The 20,050-nt window shown below is 35.4% G+C and overlaps 1 protein-coding gene across 2 annotated transcripts in view; it reads right to left on the bottom strand.

Moving 5' to 3' along the window:
* The window catches only part of ghra (growth hormone receptor a), a 46,962-nt gene that overhangs the window by 5,124 nt on the left and 21,788 nt on the right, over positions 1-20,050 (bottom strand). For both annotated transcript variants that reach the window (XM_055167290.2, XM_055167291.2), the window contains exons 3-8: positions 6,785-6,917; positions 6,297-6,466; positions 5,870-6,048; positions 2,453-2,606; positions 2,251-2,341; positions 619-688 (exon numbers count right to left, since the gene is read on the bottom strand). In XM_055167290.2, coding sequence (XP_055023265.2) covers positions 619-688; positions 2,251-2,341; positions 2,453-2,606; positions 5,870-6,048; positions 6,297-6,466; positions 6,785-6,917 — 797 coding nt within the window. The remainder of the gene's footprint in view (positions 1-618; positions 689-2,250; positions 2,342-2,452; positions 2,607-5,869; positions 6,049-6,296; positions 6,467-6,784; positions 6,918-20,050) is intronic.

Raw genomic sequence — 20,050 nt, 5'->3', positions numbered from 1 at the left:
ATTTTGTGAAAATATAACCTTGATATCTTTAATATTAACATCAAAAAATGTAAAATCAGTGAGTAAAATCAAACTTTGATGCTTTAAATCTCATAATAATTTGATTACTTATATTATATATTATATTACTTATAATTTGTATTACTATTATGAATTATTGAAGCCATTTTCAATTGAAAGGGACCAAAAATTAACATTTAATATAAATGGGTGATGTGGAATATAGGAATAAAAAGTGGGCATAGGTGTGTTTATTGCTTACAGTGTACTCTAAAAATATAATACGAGGGCTGTTTAATTAGCTATTGCCAAAGCTTTTGGAGGTAGAAAATTACAGGAGCACACCCACAATATGTCAACAACTATGACCTTTATAAAATTCATGCTTTACTGCAGAGAGACTCAGTCTTTTCAGTCAAATTTATTATTTGAACAATGCTTATGTAAGACTTAGCATTATGTTCGCTGAAGCAATTTTGGTAATGCCTATTTTTAATGTGCTACATTATGACATTTACACAAAAACGAACAAGTCTGCTTGTGCAACATTTATAAGCAAAAATGATTGTACATTATGTTGCTAATGCTAATCATAATGCATGTTTTATAAAAGATTACCTTCAGCAACTCCGGGTCAATGCCTTTAATTTTAGGTGCAGGTATAGGTGGTAAAAATATCACCATTAACCTATGTAAAAAAACAATAACATTTGGTAAATGTAGGGCATTGTATTTTTTCCAAATAAGATTTGTTTTGCATTATACAGCGTGGGAAAATAAGTATTTGACACATCAGTATTTTTATCAGTAAGGGGATTTCTAAGTGGGCTATTGACACAAAATTTCCACCAGATGTAGCCATCAAGCCAAATATTGAATTCATATAAAGAAATCAGAACATTTAAGTATACAAGTTGAGTCATAATAAATAAAGTGAATGACACAGGGAATAAGTATTAAACACATGAAGAGAACAATGTGCAAAATGGCAAAGAAAGCCAGGAGATCACCTAAAATCTGTCAGTATTGAGAGAGAAACCCTGCCCCCTATCAGTACTAATTGATATCAGCTGCTTTAGTCCTAATTGATGGCCTATAAAGGCTTCTCATTACCCAGGAGGCACACAGGATGGGTAAAAACAAAGAACTCTCTCAAGATCTTCGTAATCTTATCGTTGAAAAACATTTTGATAGGAATGGTTATAGGTGCATTTACAGAATGCTGAATGTTCCTGCGAGCACTGTGCTGGCCATTATCCGGAAACGGAGAGAGCATCACTTCACCATAAACCGGCCACGATCAGGTGCTCCACGTGAGATCCCTGCCTGAGGAGTCCAAAGAATAATCAGGAGAGTTCTCCAAGAGCCAAGAACCACTCAGGCAGAACTTCAGGAAGACCTTGCATCAGCAGGTACTGTTGTTTCAAAGAAAACTATAAGCAATGCACTGAACCGCCATGCCATCCATGCACACTCACCACGCAAGACTCCATTGCTGAACAAAAAGCATGTTGAGACTTGGTTAAAGTTTGCGAAAGAGCATTTGGAGAAGCCTGTAGATTATTATTATTAAAGGCAGGATGAATGGAGAAATGGGACATTCTGGATAAAAATCTGCTGCCATCTACCAGAAAGCTGAAAATACAATAAGGGTGGACATTTCAGCAAGACAATGATCCCAAACACAAGGCCAAAGAAACAATAAAGTGGCCCATTCAATCACCTGACCTAAATCCTATAGAAAATCTATGTAGAGAACTGAAGATCAAAGTTTATAAAAAAGGCCCAAGATTTTGTGGAAGAATGGGCCAGAATCAATCCTGAGCAATACAGACGGCATCTAGCTGTAATCACCAACAAAGGCTTTTCTACAAAGTATTAAATAAAGTGTGTTCAATACTTCTTCCCTATGTCATTTAACTTATTTATTATGACTCAACTTGTATACTTAAATGTTCTGATTTCTTTGCATGAATTCAATATTTGGCTTGATGGCTACATCTGGTGGAAATTTTGTGTCAATAGCCCACTAAGAAATCCCCTTACTGATAAAAATGCTGATGTGTCAAATACTTATTTTTTCCTGCTGTAACATTATTGTTGTGACAAACATGCCCCCTTCCCAATAGTCCGTAACATACTAAAATCTTTATTTTCTTTACAATATTGTTTTAAATTTGGATCTTCAAGAAATTAACCCTATATGTGTTAGTAAAGTCTATAATACTATATTTTCTGAAGCTCTCTCACCTCTGCTGCTGGGAAAAGATGAGAAGGATGAGAAGAATCACCACGCCTATGACTCCAAAAACCAACACCAATGTCGTCGGGAATGTTGAATCTGTGTGAAGACAAGGTTGTGTAATCTTTTCTCACCCTGGAGTATTTACCTTAATTGATTTATTATGCCCCACTCACACAGATGGTTTTACTTTCCTTGCCATCCTCTCACCTTTGCTTGGTATTTGTGCCACATGTATGAAGATGCTATCGCTGAACTCGCCAAAGTTTTTAAAGGATGACATCTTGCAGCGCACCCGCACCTCATACTCTTTCTCTGTGTGCAATCCATAGATGGACTGCTGTGTGCCGCTCTCCAGATCCAACTGTAAAGTAAACAGGAAAGAGGCTTTGTGGGTAAGCGAATATGTTGAAATGAACTGTTTTCCAAACTTGGCTTTGCAGGATTACAAATTTAGTAATGCAAACTGTATGTGTAAAGAATTTGAAATAAAAGTTATAAAAATGTGCAACTCTGTTGGAAGACACCAAACAGCTAATGCACTGTGTGACCCCAGCAGCAGAAGGCCTGCAGAATCGTTCCTCTCCGATCTGTTCGGGTCTGCCAACATACGGCAGTAATTTACCATGTGGTTCAGTGTGGTTTCCTTGTGTCTGCTCAGTCTGGGCAGGACCACTGGGCAGGCCAGGGAAAAAGTCGGTCGATGTGTAATCTGAGATGAGTACTAAGGATTTTGCCAGATGCAAAACTCCCTCAGCAACAAGCCTGAATTACAGAGCACATCTGCGCTCTGTAAACATGATCCTTATTTTTACACACGTCTCGCAGAGAACATTACGTGCTGTTATCATTAAATGTTTGTTATCGTGGTGTTGCTGTTTTCAGATTTACCTGCAGATTTACCCTCTTGACCTAAATTATTTACTTGAACTACCCCCTGAAATTTTACATTAATATTTAAATAATTTAATAGCACATTTGTTTATGTGTTTCCTGGTATGTTTAACTTCAAAACCATTTATTTTTCATCCATTTTTATCAGTATTTTACATGGTTATTGATATTATTAAATAAAACATAAAGTACTGTGCAAAAGTCTTAGGCCACCATGCCAGAATTAGATTTGTTGATTTTGCAATGTTATAGTGATCATATATAATTGTTTCTCAGTCTCTTTAATAGAATACATCCAGAAAATACAGAAAATGTGCATATAGTATTAAAAACTGTATAAAAATGTAAACCGATGTGTCAAGTTTTTAACATCTCTTCCACTTGAGCAATAGCAGGAAACTGCAGGATCTCTTAAACCTTTTAAGTCAAGTCAGCTCAAGATGTGTTTAGTGCCCAGAGAGTTCACAGTAAACACAGATGATGCCTAAAGAAGACATTTAGTCCTGAAAATTTTTATTTTTTGTACATATTTTCAGTATTTTCTGTTTGTATCTTAATAAAATAGATTGAAAAATAAATATGAATGGACATTAACACTTCTAAAACAACAAAGCTGGTGATGGTGGCCTAAGACTTTTGCACATTACTGTACCTGTCCATTTTGCATGAGCTCTCATTTATCTGATATATTGTAGTGTTGTGTAATGGTCACATGACATGCAGATTTGAATAAATAAAATACAATTTTTTGTTATTGTTTTGTAAATGTTTTTAAATTATTTATTTACGTTTTATTTTTTTTATTTTTTTCATCAACTTCAATTCCCCATTTGGGAAACCCTGGGCTAGGAAAATGTATGAGTTCACAGCAACCCGCATTAATTCATTAAAGTAATTTTCTTGTAATTTCCATGTTGCTTTTACTGTTTCCATTTGTGTTTGTAGCTTCAATTTAGCTTTCAGTATTTTATACTCCTGCTTTATATTTTTATTTTAGCCATCACAAATATTAACTGGTTAATATTTTTCCTCTCTACCTGATTTTGCCAAGTAAGAGATGTCCTCAGGGCATCATATTGGGCCATATTTTAACGATCTAAGCGTATTGTCTAAAGCGCACAGGGCACGGTGTAAACGATTCCACTTTTGCTAATTTAACGACGGGAAAAATGGTTTATGCGCACGGCCTAAAAGGGTTGTTCCTATTCTCCTAATGAGTAATGGGTGTGTTTTGGGCATAATGTGCAATAAACCAATGAGAGTATCATCTCTCATTCCCTTTAAAAAGCCAGTTGCGCCTGGCGCCATGCCTATTCCCTATTCAGAAAGCGGAATTTGTAAACTGAAAAACTAAGCGGAGGAAAAAGACCACCAGTTTAAGAATAATGTAAAAAAAAATTAAATTGATATTTTTTTGGATTAAAACCTTTAAAAGCAAAAAAAGGATGTACTCTAAAAATACAAAACAAGAGATAAAGAATTTACAAACGTGCAGAGAGCTGTTTCAGCACTCAGACAGCGCCATTTGTTTTTTAAAAAGCATTACTTAAAAATGTTTCTCATCTATCCACAGGTACAGAGTCATCATGTACAATAAATCTGTGGGGTAGCATTAAAAACATACATTTAAAAATAGATGCATTTGTTTAAAGCAAAGCATTTCTTTACTTACCAGGCTACAGGTGAAGCAGCTCTTTACGCCTTCTAACGTCTCATAATCGGTCCTCATTTATGTTCAAGAGACTCAATAATAATCTTTTACATTTTAATCCTTTAATCTTTCATATTTAAAAGCGTTTTTGTGCTGCTGCGCATCCATGTGTGTGATAAGCAAAAACCAGGTTGTCGTCCTGTTTATAGGCGCATATTACTAACGCGCTCTTTAAATAACAAAAAATATATTGCGCCATTGAATTTAGACCAGGTTTTTGTTGGTCAGTGGCGTAGTCTATTTTAGTTGCCTCAAAATAGCAACGCGCCAACAATGTGCCTGAACACACCTCATTTTCAGACCAGAACGGCCATGGGCGCAAAATTGGGCGTAAATGCATTTGCTATTTAAACAAGTGGTGCTAAATGTGAAAATGATCACTGCGCTGGGTTGAAACTAGCAAAAGACACTTGCGTCGCGCATTGCGCTGCATTTGCGCCGGGTGTATGATAGAGCCCTAAGTGTTGACCCAAAGACAACATTTTTGTGAATAAAACCACCCCAAACCCCAACCATAACTGAACCCTAAAATCAGAAGGAAATGATAAGTGAAAAACAATGGTCTAGAAGCAACTAATCCTGGTCGTAAGCTTAAACTTTAAACAAACGTATTTCTGAAATCTGATTGGTTGATTAAAATGCAGCCAATTCAAAATTTAATACATAATCAACATAATGTTTTCCTGAGGACATCAACCACTTTGGAAAAACAGGACAGCTATAAGCCCACTGCTAGTTTTTGTTGTGAAATATCTTCTTCACTGCATATTCATCAACAGCCAAGAGAAGATCAAAACAGCTACTCAACTAAACTCAGAAAATCACCTGATGAACACCATAGTATTATTTTGCGATACATATTCTCCAAATACATCATCATGTGTATCTCAACGACAATAAATGCTGATTGCTAATTGCTATCTATAAAAAACAAGTTTGAAATACTAATCAGTGTATGTTACACAATGTGTCATCAAAACCCATTATTCCACCTTCTCCAGGAAATGTAGATAGATACATACCATCTCCCAGTGTGAGGTGTTCCTGACCCGATATTGAACCTGGTACACCAGACTCATCCAGCCCATCTGAACATCTGCTGAGGGAGGGGGAGTCCAGCGCACGAGGACGTCAAAATGCAGCCCTGAGCGACTAACGTTCAGCAGGGTCCAATTCAGTCCAACTGGTGGGTCAGGATGCACTGGAGAAAGTTGCAGGAAAGTATTAAGGTTGGATGGATGTGCGACACAAACTGCAGCCAATTCAAAATGTAATACATGCAACGATGCGTAACTGAATTACCAGGCAGCAAAAATAAAATATGTTGTTGTTTTTACTGCTTATAAACTTGCCCAAGCCAATTTCACGGATATTACAGGAACAGTACACCCATTTATGGTGAGTGAACGATTGATTATTTCAAACGCAAATAAGGTCACGCTTGCTTACCTATGTTTTCTACTGTAAAGCAGTCTTCATCATAGGTTATGTTGTGGGGAACTGAGCGTAGCTGTATGCAATAGGAGGTCCAGATGTGTGTGAAGGTCTTGTTAAAATAACACTCATTCGGCACAGAGGTTGTGTAGTCTGGACACTCCAGCCATTCACTAGAAAAGGTGCTAGACACCAATAGATAATGAAATTAATTACAGGCAGGCATTATATACACAGGACAAACCCGAAAAAAAAACAGTTCCCGGAATCGTTGAATCCAATGAACTGCATTGCATTGACACATTAGTGGATGCAAACACATACCCAGATCGTGCTGTGACATTAAAATGCACAGTTAAGCTGATGAGTACGTAAATATTATGTACTGTAAGGCACATTAAACAGTAATTTGATTTTCTGGAATTAGCAACATAAATTATTAGCTTACTATGGAGCCTTGATGCTGTTTATACATACACAGCCATGCAATATGAAACTCTTACTTCTTCGTCTGGTAGAAGACCCGGAGAGCTCCTGGCTCGGTGAGATTCTGGAAGCTGCCAGCGCTCCACCAACATCTAAAGGTCTCCTGCTCTCTGGAACGACAGCCAGTGAAATGCGGTCCTCTAGATGGATCTAAAGCAGAACAATAAAAAAATACATTTTATAATATTTAAAGGCACAGTACAAATTATGACACAAAGCAAACATGCTAGATTTCCTTATTGTGGCTTAAAAATGGCTTGTTCCAGTCCTTGGGCTCTATCATACACCCGGTGCAATGCAGTGCAATGCGCGACGCTAGGGCTGTCACAATGACTAAATAATTGTCTCATCGTGATTGTTTGACCTCATCGCAATGATTTCAGATCACCGCAATGATTGCACATCTCTTTAAAAAACACAAGGTGGAGCTGCGCAGCGCCTTTATTAAAGAGACTGTATCAGATGGTGCTGCTTAACTGACAGTGTAGTGTGATACATTGCAAAGCCATTCAATACAGTGAAAAAAAACGCATGTAAAGAAATTCTGCAAAACTTTGATAAGCAGTATGAACTGCCAGGTAAAACTTACATTTTCAAAACAACAATTCCAAATTTAGGGTTGTGAAGGCTGCCAGTCTTAAGGATCTGTAAGGATTTTTTTGTGCAGCCACTACAGACATGTGGCACCTTAGTAGGATTGGCTACTCTTTAAGGCCTGTTCTGGTATAGTCTGCTTGCATTTTTATTTTCAGTTATTTTTCAGACACTTTATTGTGTCTGAATTTTCAGTTTTTGAAAGACATATTCATTAAATAATTACTTTTAAATATGTGTTATGTGTATTAATATTTAATGCCAGGTAAACCTTGCAAAAGATTTAATTAAATAAAATAATTTAATGAACACACAAAAAATGTATGAGAATTAAATATCAAAGCAATAAAACAGACAATTAATTGTCATAATCATCAAATTCCTAAAACAGGCAATTAATCGTTTTTGAAAGACATATTCATTAAATAATTACTTTTAAATATGTGTTATGTGTATTAATATTTAATGCCAAGTAAACCTTGCAAAAGATTTAATTAAATAAAATAATTTAATGAACACACAAAAAAATGTATGAGAATTAAATATCAAAGCAATAAAACAGACAATTAACTGTCATAATCATCAAATTCCTAAAACAGGCAATTAATCGTCATAATCGGCACAATTTATCAGGGAATTAACCGTCAGCCAAATTTCATAATCTTGACAGCCCTACGCGACTCCAAGTGTTTTTTGCTAGTTTCAGCCCGCTGCAGTTATCATTTTCATTTTCAGTGCCACGTTCTAATATAGCAAGTGGATTTTTGCGCCCACGGATCTTCCTTGTCTGAAAACGAGGTGTGTTCATTAATTCATTAACTGAATTAATATTTACATAAAAATTATTTTATATGTAAATGTTTTTTGCTTTAATATTTGTATTGTTTGGTAATGTTTAATAAAAGCAATAAGGTACTGAAGACTGTATCATGAATAAATCACGATAGAAGGGGTTGCAGTCACTCTGCACTGACTTATTTACGATACACAACAGCCTCTCGTACCTTATTGCTTGCATACACTTTTACTTTCACACAGATATAGAATTAAGAGGATCTAGATTATCAGATTTTTGAAAGAAATTGTAAATGGTGAATGAGGCTTGCACAACATCACATGATGGTATGAGCGTCACTAAGGCTGGTTACATACTAGGTGAGTGGGCTGTGAGCAGCACATGTTTGTTTTTGTTACACTGCGAGTGTAAGCTGCAAAGCAAACCCAATGAATTTACGACATTATTAATATCTTTAACAACACAATAAATCTGCACAAGAGACAAGGGCAGTGTGAAAACACAACATGATCGCACTGCTCACGCTCCGCCTTCCTGCTTGGGGGCGGAGTCTATGATGTTGACACCAAAGCAGTGTATTAAGGCCACGGTTCAGGGCTATTGGCACTGGCTGACAATTTAATAGCCCTGGCCTGCACTGAGCTTGCCTAATGCAAGATACCCATTAAATCTGTTCTTTTAGAAAAGTAATAGCATGCTTCTTCTTAACAAGCATAGCATGACATTGTCGGTTGCATAATCAGTATGGGGCAGGATATGCAACAAAGTTTAATATTTACAGTTAAGTGTTCTTTCAAATCTAATAATACTTCCTTATTGTATTTTATTTTAAGCTTTAATGCAATGCTGTGCTCCCACAAGACGTTATAATTTTTTTTAAATTTTATATATGTATGTATGCATGTATGTGTCTGTATTTATCTTTTAGCACAGCTCTCTGCAGCCGAGCTCCTCTGGTGCCAAACTAGCACTTCTCTCTCTGTTCTTGTCGTTTTGCGCAGCCATAAATAAGACTCGGAGGGTGCAATTGATTTCTCGCCCTCTATTTCTCCGCTCTCTCCTCCTAACTGCAGTATAAATCAGCAGAGTGGCAGCAAATCAGCTTGATATCAAGATTTTCTATGACCCAGTGTAAAGATTTCGCTTTTATTTAAACCGTACCTGTGCAAGTAAATCTAGCTTAAGTTAATGCAGACTTTGAGGATAGAGAGGATTGTTAAAACATTTAATTTACTCTTAAAGTGATTTTCTGTTAAGGTTCACCCCCCCCACACACATTTTTTTTTGCTGTTTTCATCTGGCCCTCTATAGTGACAACAAGATGTATTTCCCTTCTGCCCTACAGATGCTGTGCGCTAAAAAAATTGCTCACAGAAATGTCTGGTTTGTCAGTGTGTGAGTATACAAACACATCTGGGGACATAAACATATGAGTGAAGGCAAATCAAAGCCTTGCTTGTGAAGATTTGGTGACTTTACTAAACACAAAAAATAAATGTGCTGTTATATAACAGTGTCCTGGGGAAATCTGTTTAAAAACAATCATTACGTTTGCAACAGTGATGCGCGGGTCAGTGTATAAACAACCCGCTCCCGACCGACATTTTTAACTAACCCGCCCATAACTCGGACCGCACAAATACACTCACCTAAAGGATTATTAGGAACACCAATTAAATTTCTCATAAATGCAATTATCTAATCAACCAATCACATGGCAGTTGCTTCAATGCATTTAGGGGTGTGATCCTGGTCAAGACAATCTCCTGAACTTCAAACTAAATGTCAGAATGGGAACGAAAGGTGATTTAAGCAATTTTGAGCGTGGCATGGTTGTTGGTGCCAGACGGGCCGGTCTGAGTATTTCACAATCTTCTCAGTTACTGGGATTTTCATGCACAACCATTTCTAGCGTTTACAAAGAACGGTGTGAAAAGGAAAAAACATCCAGTATGCGGCAGTCCTGTGGGCGAAAATGCCTTGATGATGCTAGAGGTCAGAGGAGAATGGGCCGACTGATTCAAGCTGATAGTAGAGGAACCTTGACTGAAATAAACACTCGTTACAACTGAGGTATGCAGCAAAGCATTTGTGAAGCCACAGCACGCACAACCTTGAGACGGATGGGCTACAACAGCAAAAGACCCCACCGGGTACCACTCATCTCCACTACAAATAAGAAAGAGAGTCTACAATTTGCATGAGTTCACCAAAATTAGACAGTTTAAGACTGGAAAAATGTTGCGTTGTCTGATTTGTCTCGATTTCTGTAGAGACATTCAGATGGTAGAATCAGAATTTGGCATAAACAGAATGAGAACATGGATCCATCATGACTTGTTACCACTGTGCAGGCTGGTGTGGTGGTGTAAAGGTGTGGGGGATGTTTTCGCCACTTAGTGCCAATTGGGCATCGTTTAAATGCCACGGCCTACCTGAGCATTGTTTCTGACCATGTCCATCCCTTTATGACCACCATGTACCCATCATCTGATGGCTACTTCCAGCAGGATAATGCACAATGCCTCAAAGCTTGAATCATTTCAAATTGGTTTCTTGAACATGACAATGAGTACTAAAATGGCCCCCACAGTCACCAGATCTCAACCCAATGGAGCATCTTTGGGATGTGGTGGAACGGGAGCTTCGTGCCCTGGATGTGCATCCCACAAATCTCCATCAACTGCAAGATGCTATCCTATCAATATGGGCCAACATTTCTAAAGAATGCTTTCAGCACCTTGTTGAATCAATGTCATGTATAATGCCAATATATTTTAGTATTTTGGTACTGATGTGTGAATGATATCTTACTGGTAAAAAAGACAGACCGTCACTGTGTGTGCGAACAGCACATTTTTGTATTTACTGATAAATTCATTTTGGTAAATTCGTGGTAGTTTACCGAAATTACTGTGTGAAAGAGTCTATTGTCTTTGACTCCCAAAACTATGTTATTGTTGCTCCCACAACCTTAAATTCCAGTATATGTACAATATATAAAAGCTTCTGCTATTGGATCTGAGATGAACGGATAATTTGTGGACCACTGAATAAAGGCAACAGATAAAAACATTATCACCATTAACTTGGTCTTGGTCAAAATTTGGTTTTGTGCTGAAAAAGAGGCAAACAGCATGAGAGCATATTATTTGATTTCCAAAAAATGTTGCAAAAGCAGCTGTAAAGAGTCAGATTTCATCTTTGGGACCAGTTACAACTGTGTTAAATGTCATTCTCTATATGTTATTGACAAATCTGTTTTTCAGTGGCATGTCAATATTACTAATAGGAGATGTAGTAGTGAACTGTATACAAAAGCTTTCCATGGTATGGCAAAGACTGGGTTTTGCTGCAGATTTGGTTGTCCAGAGAGGTACCAATGTCACTTCTACAGAAAGAGAGTCTTTCTGAATTTACTTTTTATCCTTTTCTACAGTATAATCTCCCATCAAATTTACAATCAAGCAACATGTTTCCAGTGATTCCTGTGGTTCTCTTTTCTCATTATTATATGAGTTTTTGTGCTGCTGTTGAACACCAGAATGCTTAGCAGTCGGAGCCTTTATGCCAAAGTACTTGCGCAAAAAGGTCATCTATCACCCTGATGTTTGGCAGTGATGTTGAATGCTAATCTTTGAGCGTTTTTGTGCGCCCGTAAATATTTTGGATCCGTGCTGACCAATGATTACAAATCATCCTGTATAAGGATACGAAACATTCACATAAAAAGTTTAGTTGTATTGAATTGCAATATGCCACTAAAAAAAAATAAAAACACCTTCATATGCTTAAAACAAATAAATGTGCACACATCCTGCTTGGTGACATCTCATATTGGTAAAGGTTTCCGGTGAATGAAAAACATGATGTTTACTTAGCTCCAGTAAATCCAGAACACCGGTAACTAGGATACCAGACCAGATAGACAGCCACAACAAATGCTTTCCATTTCGACAAGCTGCAAACTTTGAAATAAATATGCCTCTTTTTTGGAAATTAAACCTCCTGATGGATTGCAAAAGCTCGGCAAAACACCTTTATCACTGACTGTCCAGCAAACATCTTGACTGGTTTAGGGTTTATGAGATACTGTGCAGCTAAACCATCTTTTCCAGCTCATTTGCTAACATGACGGCAGTTAGTGGCATTTAATAGCGGAGTCAAAAAGCGATTATCATATTGCTGCTAAGAGATGGAGAGAAATAGCATCATCTGGAAGACTGGTACACGAATACTACATGTCACATGACTTACTTAACCACTTATGCCCATTTAACTCTTTTCCCGCCAGCGTTTTTTTTAAGTTGCCAGCCAGCGCCAGCATTTTTTATGATTTTCACAAAAGTTTAATGCCTTCCAGAAAATGTTCTTCTTTAAATATATAAACATATATAAACACACAATGCATCAAATAAAAGAACAGACCATCTGCTTTCAAACAAACAAAAACATTTCATCCTTCCTTTGTTTGTTCTCATTTATCACCTTTCAAATATAGGATTCTTCAAAAAGAACAAATTTTGAGAAAAAAGCTGAAATAATTGCGTTTTTGTGAAGGACTTTTGATAGAGATCAGATTTAGAGCGATGATCAAAACATACACAGAGTTTGAATTGTTTCCCCTAAGGGGATATTTTCGGGTTTTGTAAGTGGGTGGTGGATAATAGTGGAATTACGGATTTATCCAGAAAATTGTCATTGGCAGGGAAGCGTTTTCTCTTAATTGACGAGTTAACTCGTCAATGGCGGGGAAAGAATTAACCACTTATGCCCATTTAAGTACATGTAAAATGATATTGAATATGTGTTTTGAGTTTGTCACACCAGAGATAAATGTAATAAATTATTCAAATCTGGGAAGAAAAAGCTGCATTTTCTGCTCTCCAGTGCTCTTCTTCCACTGTCGGCGCTAAAACCACGGACACTTGCGGGAAAGCTGCAGTCTATCTGAACTTTCAAATACCGCTATAAACTGACTGGATGCTCGCGATTGTGTTAGGGGCTATACACCGTTTTACACAGTTTAACAGTTTTTCCACATTTGCATGTTCAGGCTTATTTGGGCGTGGCTAAAACGGGGGCTCAATGATGCACTAGAGCCACCAACATGGCCCCGCCCAAATTATCCTGAACACAGAAATGTGGAAAAACTGTTTAACGGTGTAACAATACTACATAGTTCACAGTATTTGTACCGCGTTTCAACAATGCATTTCTAACGTTTAGAAACAAATTTCTGAAATGACTTTACACAGACTTAAGGGAAAAACAAATGAGATCTTATTAATAATTAATAATAATAATTAGATTAGCATAAATGGAGAGCAAAATGTAAACTTTTCTTAGGTCTCCTATGTTTTTAGATATTTTACCTGAGAAAAAGACCCAGACATCTCACAAATGTCTCGATTAGAGTTACAGAAGAGATTTCAACAATGTCACAAACTAAGTTCAGTTTTGTCAAATCTGCAATCAAAAGTCAATATTATTAAAGATTTCAATGCGAACTCAAACATTTCTCAGAAAATGTACACAAATACAGATAATTTTATTTATACAATCGGCTACATTCATTTTACAACTCCATACCTGTTGTTGTATTTTAACAACTGTCTCATTTGTTTCTATTTTGAAACATCCGAGAGTAAATTGATACTTTAATTATAACACAACTGAGAACATCAGATCTATGAAAGTTTAATCTGGGTGACTTTAACTCTACAACTGTGCGTCATTCAAAAACTGTGTGTATATTTCTTATCCATTAGAGGAGTAAGAACACATGATGAACTGGGTATATAAAAAACACACAAACAAGCTTACCTCTGTGACAAACACAGTGTGAGGACATTTTGTGCCATTGCCATATTTATTCAAGGGATAGTTCACCCAAAAATGAAAATTCTGTTATCATTTACTCACTCTCATGTTGCTACAAACCTGTATAAATTTCTTTGTTCTGATGAACATGAAGTAAGATATTTCGAAGAGTGGTTACAAACATTCCTCAAAATATCTTTCTTTGTGTTTAAATTACCCAATTTATAAAAAAACTGAAGCTTAAAAATTATTTACTATTTTTTTTAAACATTGTGTATGTTTTGATAATTGTTCTGAGTCTGATCTCTAACAAAATTCCTTCATAAAAATGCAATTATTTCAGCTTTTTGCTTATAAAAAAATACACATATTTAAGAGTTTATAAGCAGAGAAAAAATATAGATAGGATGAAACGTTTTTTTCCTGTTTTGTTTGTTTATTATTGTTCTTTCATTAGATATATTTGTATGTTTATATATTTTTATAAGAACATTTTCCTGGAAGGCATTTTGTGAAACTTTTGTGAAAATCACCAAAACTGCTGGCGGGGAATTAAAAAGTCTTTAAAATCTCTCTGTTGCTGATAATTTTATCCCTTAAAACTCATCTTTGATCAACATAGTCTGAATGTAACAATACATCATTGATTCATTTACTGTACATTGTTAACCCAGATATTGTCTTTACTTAAACAATCAAGTAAACATCACTTTATATTTTCTGTTTTGAAGCCAAAGCTTAAAAAGTTTAGTTGATTTAACTTTTAAGCTTACAAAATCTAGTAAACTAAAAAATTCAAGTAAAATTAACTTAAAATTATAAGTTCATGTTGTGAGGAATACCCATAATCCTTTGCGCCTGAATATTTTGATTATTTTCTGCTTTTTCACAGAATAAAAACTGATAAAAACTTTCACTTCCTCAAATATTTGTTAATAAAATGTCATATAGGTTCAAGCTTTTATATTATTGATGTTGTTTTGTAAATGATCATTTTGTGAAGTCACCGTTCAGGTGATCAGTGTTTCCGTACATGAACCCTGTTCAGAACATTTTATTGTATTTCTCTCCACAGTACTGACAATGTATGTCAAAAACACAGTTTTGTGTGTGTTTCTGTGAAGAATCACGTTTATTCAATGATTGACTTAAAGTCAGTCATTAATTTTGTGTTATAATACCATTAATAACATCAAAAGTAATATAAAGTGATAAAACTAAAGTTATATGCAACGGGTTTCCTTACAAATTTCTAGTAATGTCAATTAATCAGGGTTAAGAGTGCAGGAATATTGGAAGAAATTAAAACATGTTTATTCAACTTAAAATTGTAGTTTGAACTACTTTTTCAAACAAACTTTTTAAGTAATCATTACTTAAATTTTTTAAGACGACAGGTTACCTTATTTTTTTTAAGTAAACTCAACTTATTCCGGCTTACAGTGTATGTGAATCCGTTAATATGCAAATTCTTAAAATGGATTGGACTACCTGATTCAATCGATCAACACCCTAGCCTAGGGTGATTGCTTAATTTACACATAGTATTTGTATTAAAGCGTATTAAAACACCATATACATAAGAGCATTAAACTTGATTTTCACAACGGGGAGATTTACTTTTAAGGAAAAGTAAAATAAGTCAATAGTGTTTTCTATTGCTGTTGTTGACATTTACACTTTAAATACATGTTTTTGTCTGCTCATTAAACATGACCTCAGCTATAATGAGGACACCAAGATGTACTGTTCATAAACAAGACCAGTAATGGGAACAAAATATGACAGAGGCAATTATATAATGTTTATTTTCTTTGTCCTTTAAAAATAATTAGCAATCAAACACACATGCATACTTACAATACACAGATATATATATATATACACACACATACACTTAATGAGCACATAACTGAAAAGCCTCTGACCCCACTGCATAACCGCAGTAAAAGTGGCTCAATATTTACTGCGAAATGTAATAAATAATCAATTAAGTTCCAGGAGAGCAAAAAGTGCAGCAGCTAAAAGCTTCAACAAAACAACCCTCATGCATATTTAGTTTGCCAGCGTAAACAAGAACGATAACTAGAATGATAAGCCACTTCACGTGCAATGAGAATATGCAGTCCATAATAAAACCTAAACAGAGAGTTAACAAAAAATTGAAGTCTAAGTCATGTTAAATGTGTAAGATAGCCATAATTTGCCTTAGAATTATAATAAAATTTAATGAGGCCATGGGCCAAGCTTTTTCTCAGAAAATATGCAAAGGAAGTGCTTTCAAGTTATGCCTGATTAGAGTCCCAAAGGAAGAAAGACTCTCTCAGAAACATCCATTCCTTCAGGGTACTCTGCTGTAATCGTTTAAATGCTTCAAAACTGCGAACACACACGTGTTTTTCATAGTAGAAATGTACAGAAAAAGGGAAAGAACAACGAAGAAGGAGACTGGAAAAGAGGATGAATGCCGGAAAAATCGTTACTGGGAAGCCATGAAGACTGACCTGCTTATATACGCTCAAAAATGATTGACAGGACTCAATGTTTGTACCCCTCCAGAGACTTAAGACTTTCACCAAAAGATCCAGTTCTTCAAAGTCATGTGAGGTGACTGACTGGAGAGAAGTAGTGGTCTGCCGATATGGTTGTTTTAATGGCCGATGCTGATATTAAAGGTGATTTTTCACAAGACTTAAAATAAATCTTTGATACCCCCAGAGTATGTATGTGAAGTTTTAGCTCAAAATACCATATAGATAATTTATTCTATGTTAAAATTGCCCCTTTGTAGGTGTGACCAAACGTGCCATTTTTGGGTGTGTCCTTTAAAATGCAAATGAGCTGATCTATACACTATATGACAGTGCAGTGGTTGGATAGTGCAGATTAAGGGACAGTATTATCCCCTTCTGACATCACAAGGGGAGCCAATTTTCAATTACCTATTTTTTTACATACATGCAGAGAATGGTTTACCAAAACTAAGTTACTGGGTTGATCTTTTTACATTTTCTAGGTAGATAGAAGCACTGGGGACCCAATTGTAGCACTTAAACTTTAAGAATGTCCCCTTTTATCATGAATAAAGCACAGCTATTGACCAATCAGAATCAAGGATTGGAACTAACCGTTTTATAATTACGAATATATCGTATTTTATTAAAAAACTTATTTAAGAAAAATATTTTGTACTAATTAAACTAAAATAGCTGTATTTCATAATTTATAGAAATTCAAACTACCAGTCACATGATTGTAATTAATTCAATTCAATTGTAATTATTTGTAAGATAAGGTAAAATCAAATGTTTTGATTATATCACATCTGTATCCCCAGCTGCCGATTTCACACCTCACGATATCTGAATACGATTTTGCTGCATGTTGGACGTCACATTAAAAAGTGAATGATGATTGGTCATTTTACTATCTTACAAATGTTGGCTTACAGTGTCTTTTCATTGGGAAAGGCTAATTTAAGAAACAGAAAGATTTATTGGACGATCAAAAAAAGTATTGGTTGATGCTGTTAATAAAGAAGAAATCCATAAATTGTCTAATAAATTGCCCAATGCAATATATCGATCGGTCACCAGGAAACAGCCGATTTCAAACACTATAATAAGAAGAAATTAAACTACATATGCACATACAGTGGCCCAAAATACAATGCACTTGGTCTCCTATCAAGCAAAACCAAGCAAAACGCTCCACATAAAAAAGCATTATGTTTTAAAAGATACAATACGACATATACGGTTTAAAATTAAGTCTCTGTCCAAGTCAAACTTACTTAAATGTAATGCAATGTCCATATGCTACATATGTAGATTCATTTGTAGGACGTCTGTGTGAACTTAATGCGAACTCGCTTCACCATTTCATATTTATTTTAATCTGACACAGTGGCTTGTGTGGTCACTCTATATATTGTTGGCTATTAGATCTCTTGGCTAGTCACAGGGAGAAAGCAGAGAGAGAGAGAGGCATGTAAAGACGACACTTTGTGAGGGGTGAGGTGTTGTCACATAAGAATCTGTGTCAGTGCAGAGTAAGGGACAGACTGCTATCAGAGCATCACATAAAAATACACACACTGCAATGACAGCTCAGCACGTGCATCACCTGTTGTGCTTTGTCTTTAAACAAAGCAATAAGCTCAAAGGCAAGCACGAAAAGGTGAGAGTGGGGTGGAGTGTTAAGTAAAAGAGAGAAAGAGACACTCTATGCTTCTGCTGTTAATGTGCCGAACAACAAGTAGGCGCTATACCAGCCAAACTGACAGATTTAACAGCCTTGAACACCATCATATCTACACAGCGAAAATGAAAACAAGAGATAACAGTTTAAAATATCAAGTTCAGTATCTGCCATCATTGTAAGAATTGTGACCCTGTATGTGAAATCCAGGCTAAAGTCTTATAATCTAGATAGGAGAAACAACTTTGAGTTCACGTTGATTTTAATCTTTGCCATGGTCTTACTCAGTCAAAATTGAAGATATAAAGGTTATATTTTCCCAGAATGTTCTTCACAATATGTGGGATGATTTTATGTAGAAAGCACTAAATCACAAAAAAAAGACTTTAGTTATGTTTTCATAGATTCCTCAAACTTAAAAAAAAAGATATGCAAACCGTTCATAGACAGTTTTAATAGTAATAAGGCATAATTGTTTTCAATATGTTATATATGACTGTTTACAGTATAGGTTTAGCATTTTGTTTTTCTGGTATTTTTTTCACGCTGCCAAAAGACGATCTCCCGCAAATTATTGGAATTGTATAATGTTTTCCAGAGAGTTATTGATGAACGAGTGTTTTGGTGACAATAGTAATTTTTTTATCATATGTTTTTTTTGGTTTTCTAAGTTGGGTGTGTAAGATACCAAATCCAATGCTATGTCATATTAATCCGTGCCTTGTTGACTAAAACATTTTGAAATATGTCTGCAGCTCTTAGCAACTTTTTTGGTGGGCTTGAATATATTTTGACCCATGGGGTTAATTGTAACGCTGTGTTACAACTAACCCCTCAGCACTTGTGATATGAAAACCGCTAACGTTAGTGTAATTCTTGCCGTTGTTTTAAATAGGCTACACATGAATGATTGCTGGCTGCCAACAAAATAAATGTGCTTGTCTTATTAAAAATCGTGTGTCAAATTTATTTTTGTTCATATCTTTAATTATGATTGAATAAGGTCATGCAAAAGATTGAAATAACAATAAAATGACTGGCTAAAATCAGACTTTGATGCCCATTATCTCAGAATTTGATTTTAAAACTGTAGTATGGTTATTACAGACTGGGTCACATATAAAAAAGAAATTTGTCATAATTGTGCTGCTTTTTCTCACATATTTAGACATTTGTATTCATTTATAATTGAACTATTGTTAGAAAAGGGCTGGATGAATGAATACAGTGTGGATACCTGTCTATTATACCCAGATATAACAATATCCACTTCAAGTATATAGACAAAATAGTATTGAAATATTTGCCTGCAAACTTAATTTTTAGCAACATTACAACTAACCCCCTGCCTGTTACAATGAACCCTACCTATGGGGTAAGTTGTAATGTTTGCACTTCTGTCACGTTTGGTGTAATTGTCCAAAAAAGGTAAGCAATAGAAACAAACTTCAAAAGTTCATTTGTAGCAAAGATGTGTGTTGCTTGTGTAAAAATATAATTAATCAACTTCAAATAGTTTTTGAATGATTGAGCCAAACCCAAAAATCCTTAATAATTGAAACATTTGTTATTAAGTTTATTTAGTAAATATTGGCATACAAACATACTATTCATTCAGATAACATTTCATTATTTTCTGACTCATAGTTAACAAGTTAATTATTAATAAGTAATATAGTTTTACTACATTTTCATTTATTCATTAATAACTGTCATATTAATGGTTAATTAGCTGTAACTTGTAGTTAATATAGTATAACTAAATACTTAAATAATCCTTAATTAATGCCTTTTTGATGCATTATTCTGTCCCCTAAACTAAAGTGTTACCATTTTTCCTACTATAAAAAAGTCAATGGGTACAGTCAAC

This window comes from Misgurnus anguillicaudatus, chromosome 5 (genome assembly GCF_027580225.2).
Source record: "Misgurnus anguillicaudatus chromosome 5, ASM2758022v2, whole genome shotgun sequence".
Taxonomy (NCBI): Eukaryota; Metazoa; Chordata; class Actinopteri; order Cypriniformes; family Cobitidae; genus Misgurnus; species Misgurnus anguillicaudatus.
Note: the sequence above shows the minus strand (reverse complement) of the source record. Positions and strands in the feature narration are given on the sequence as shown.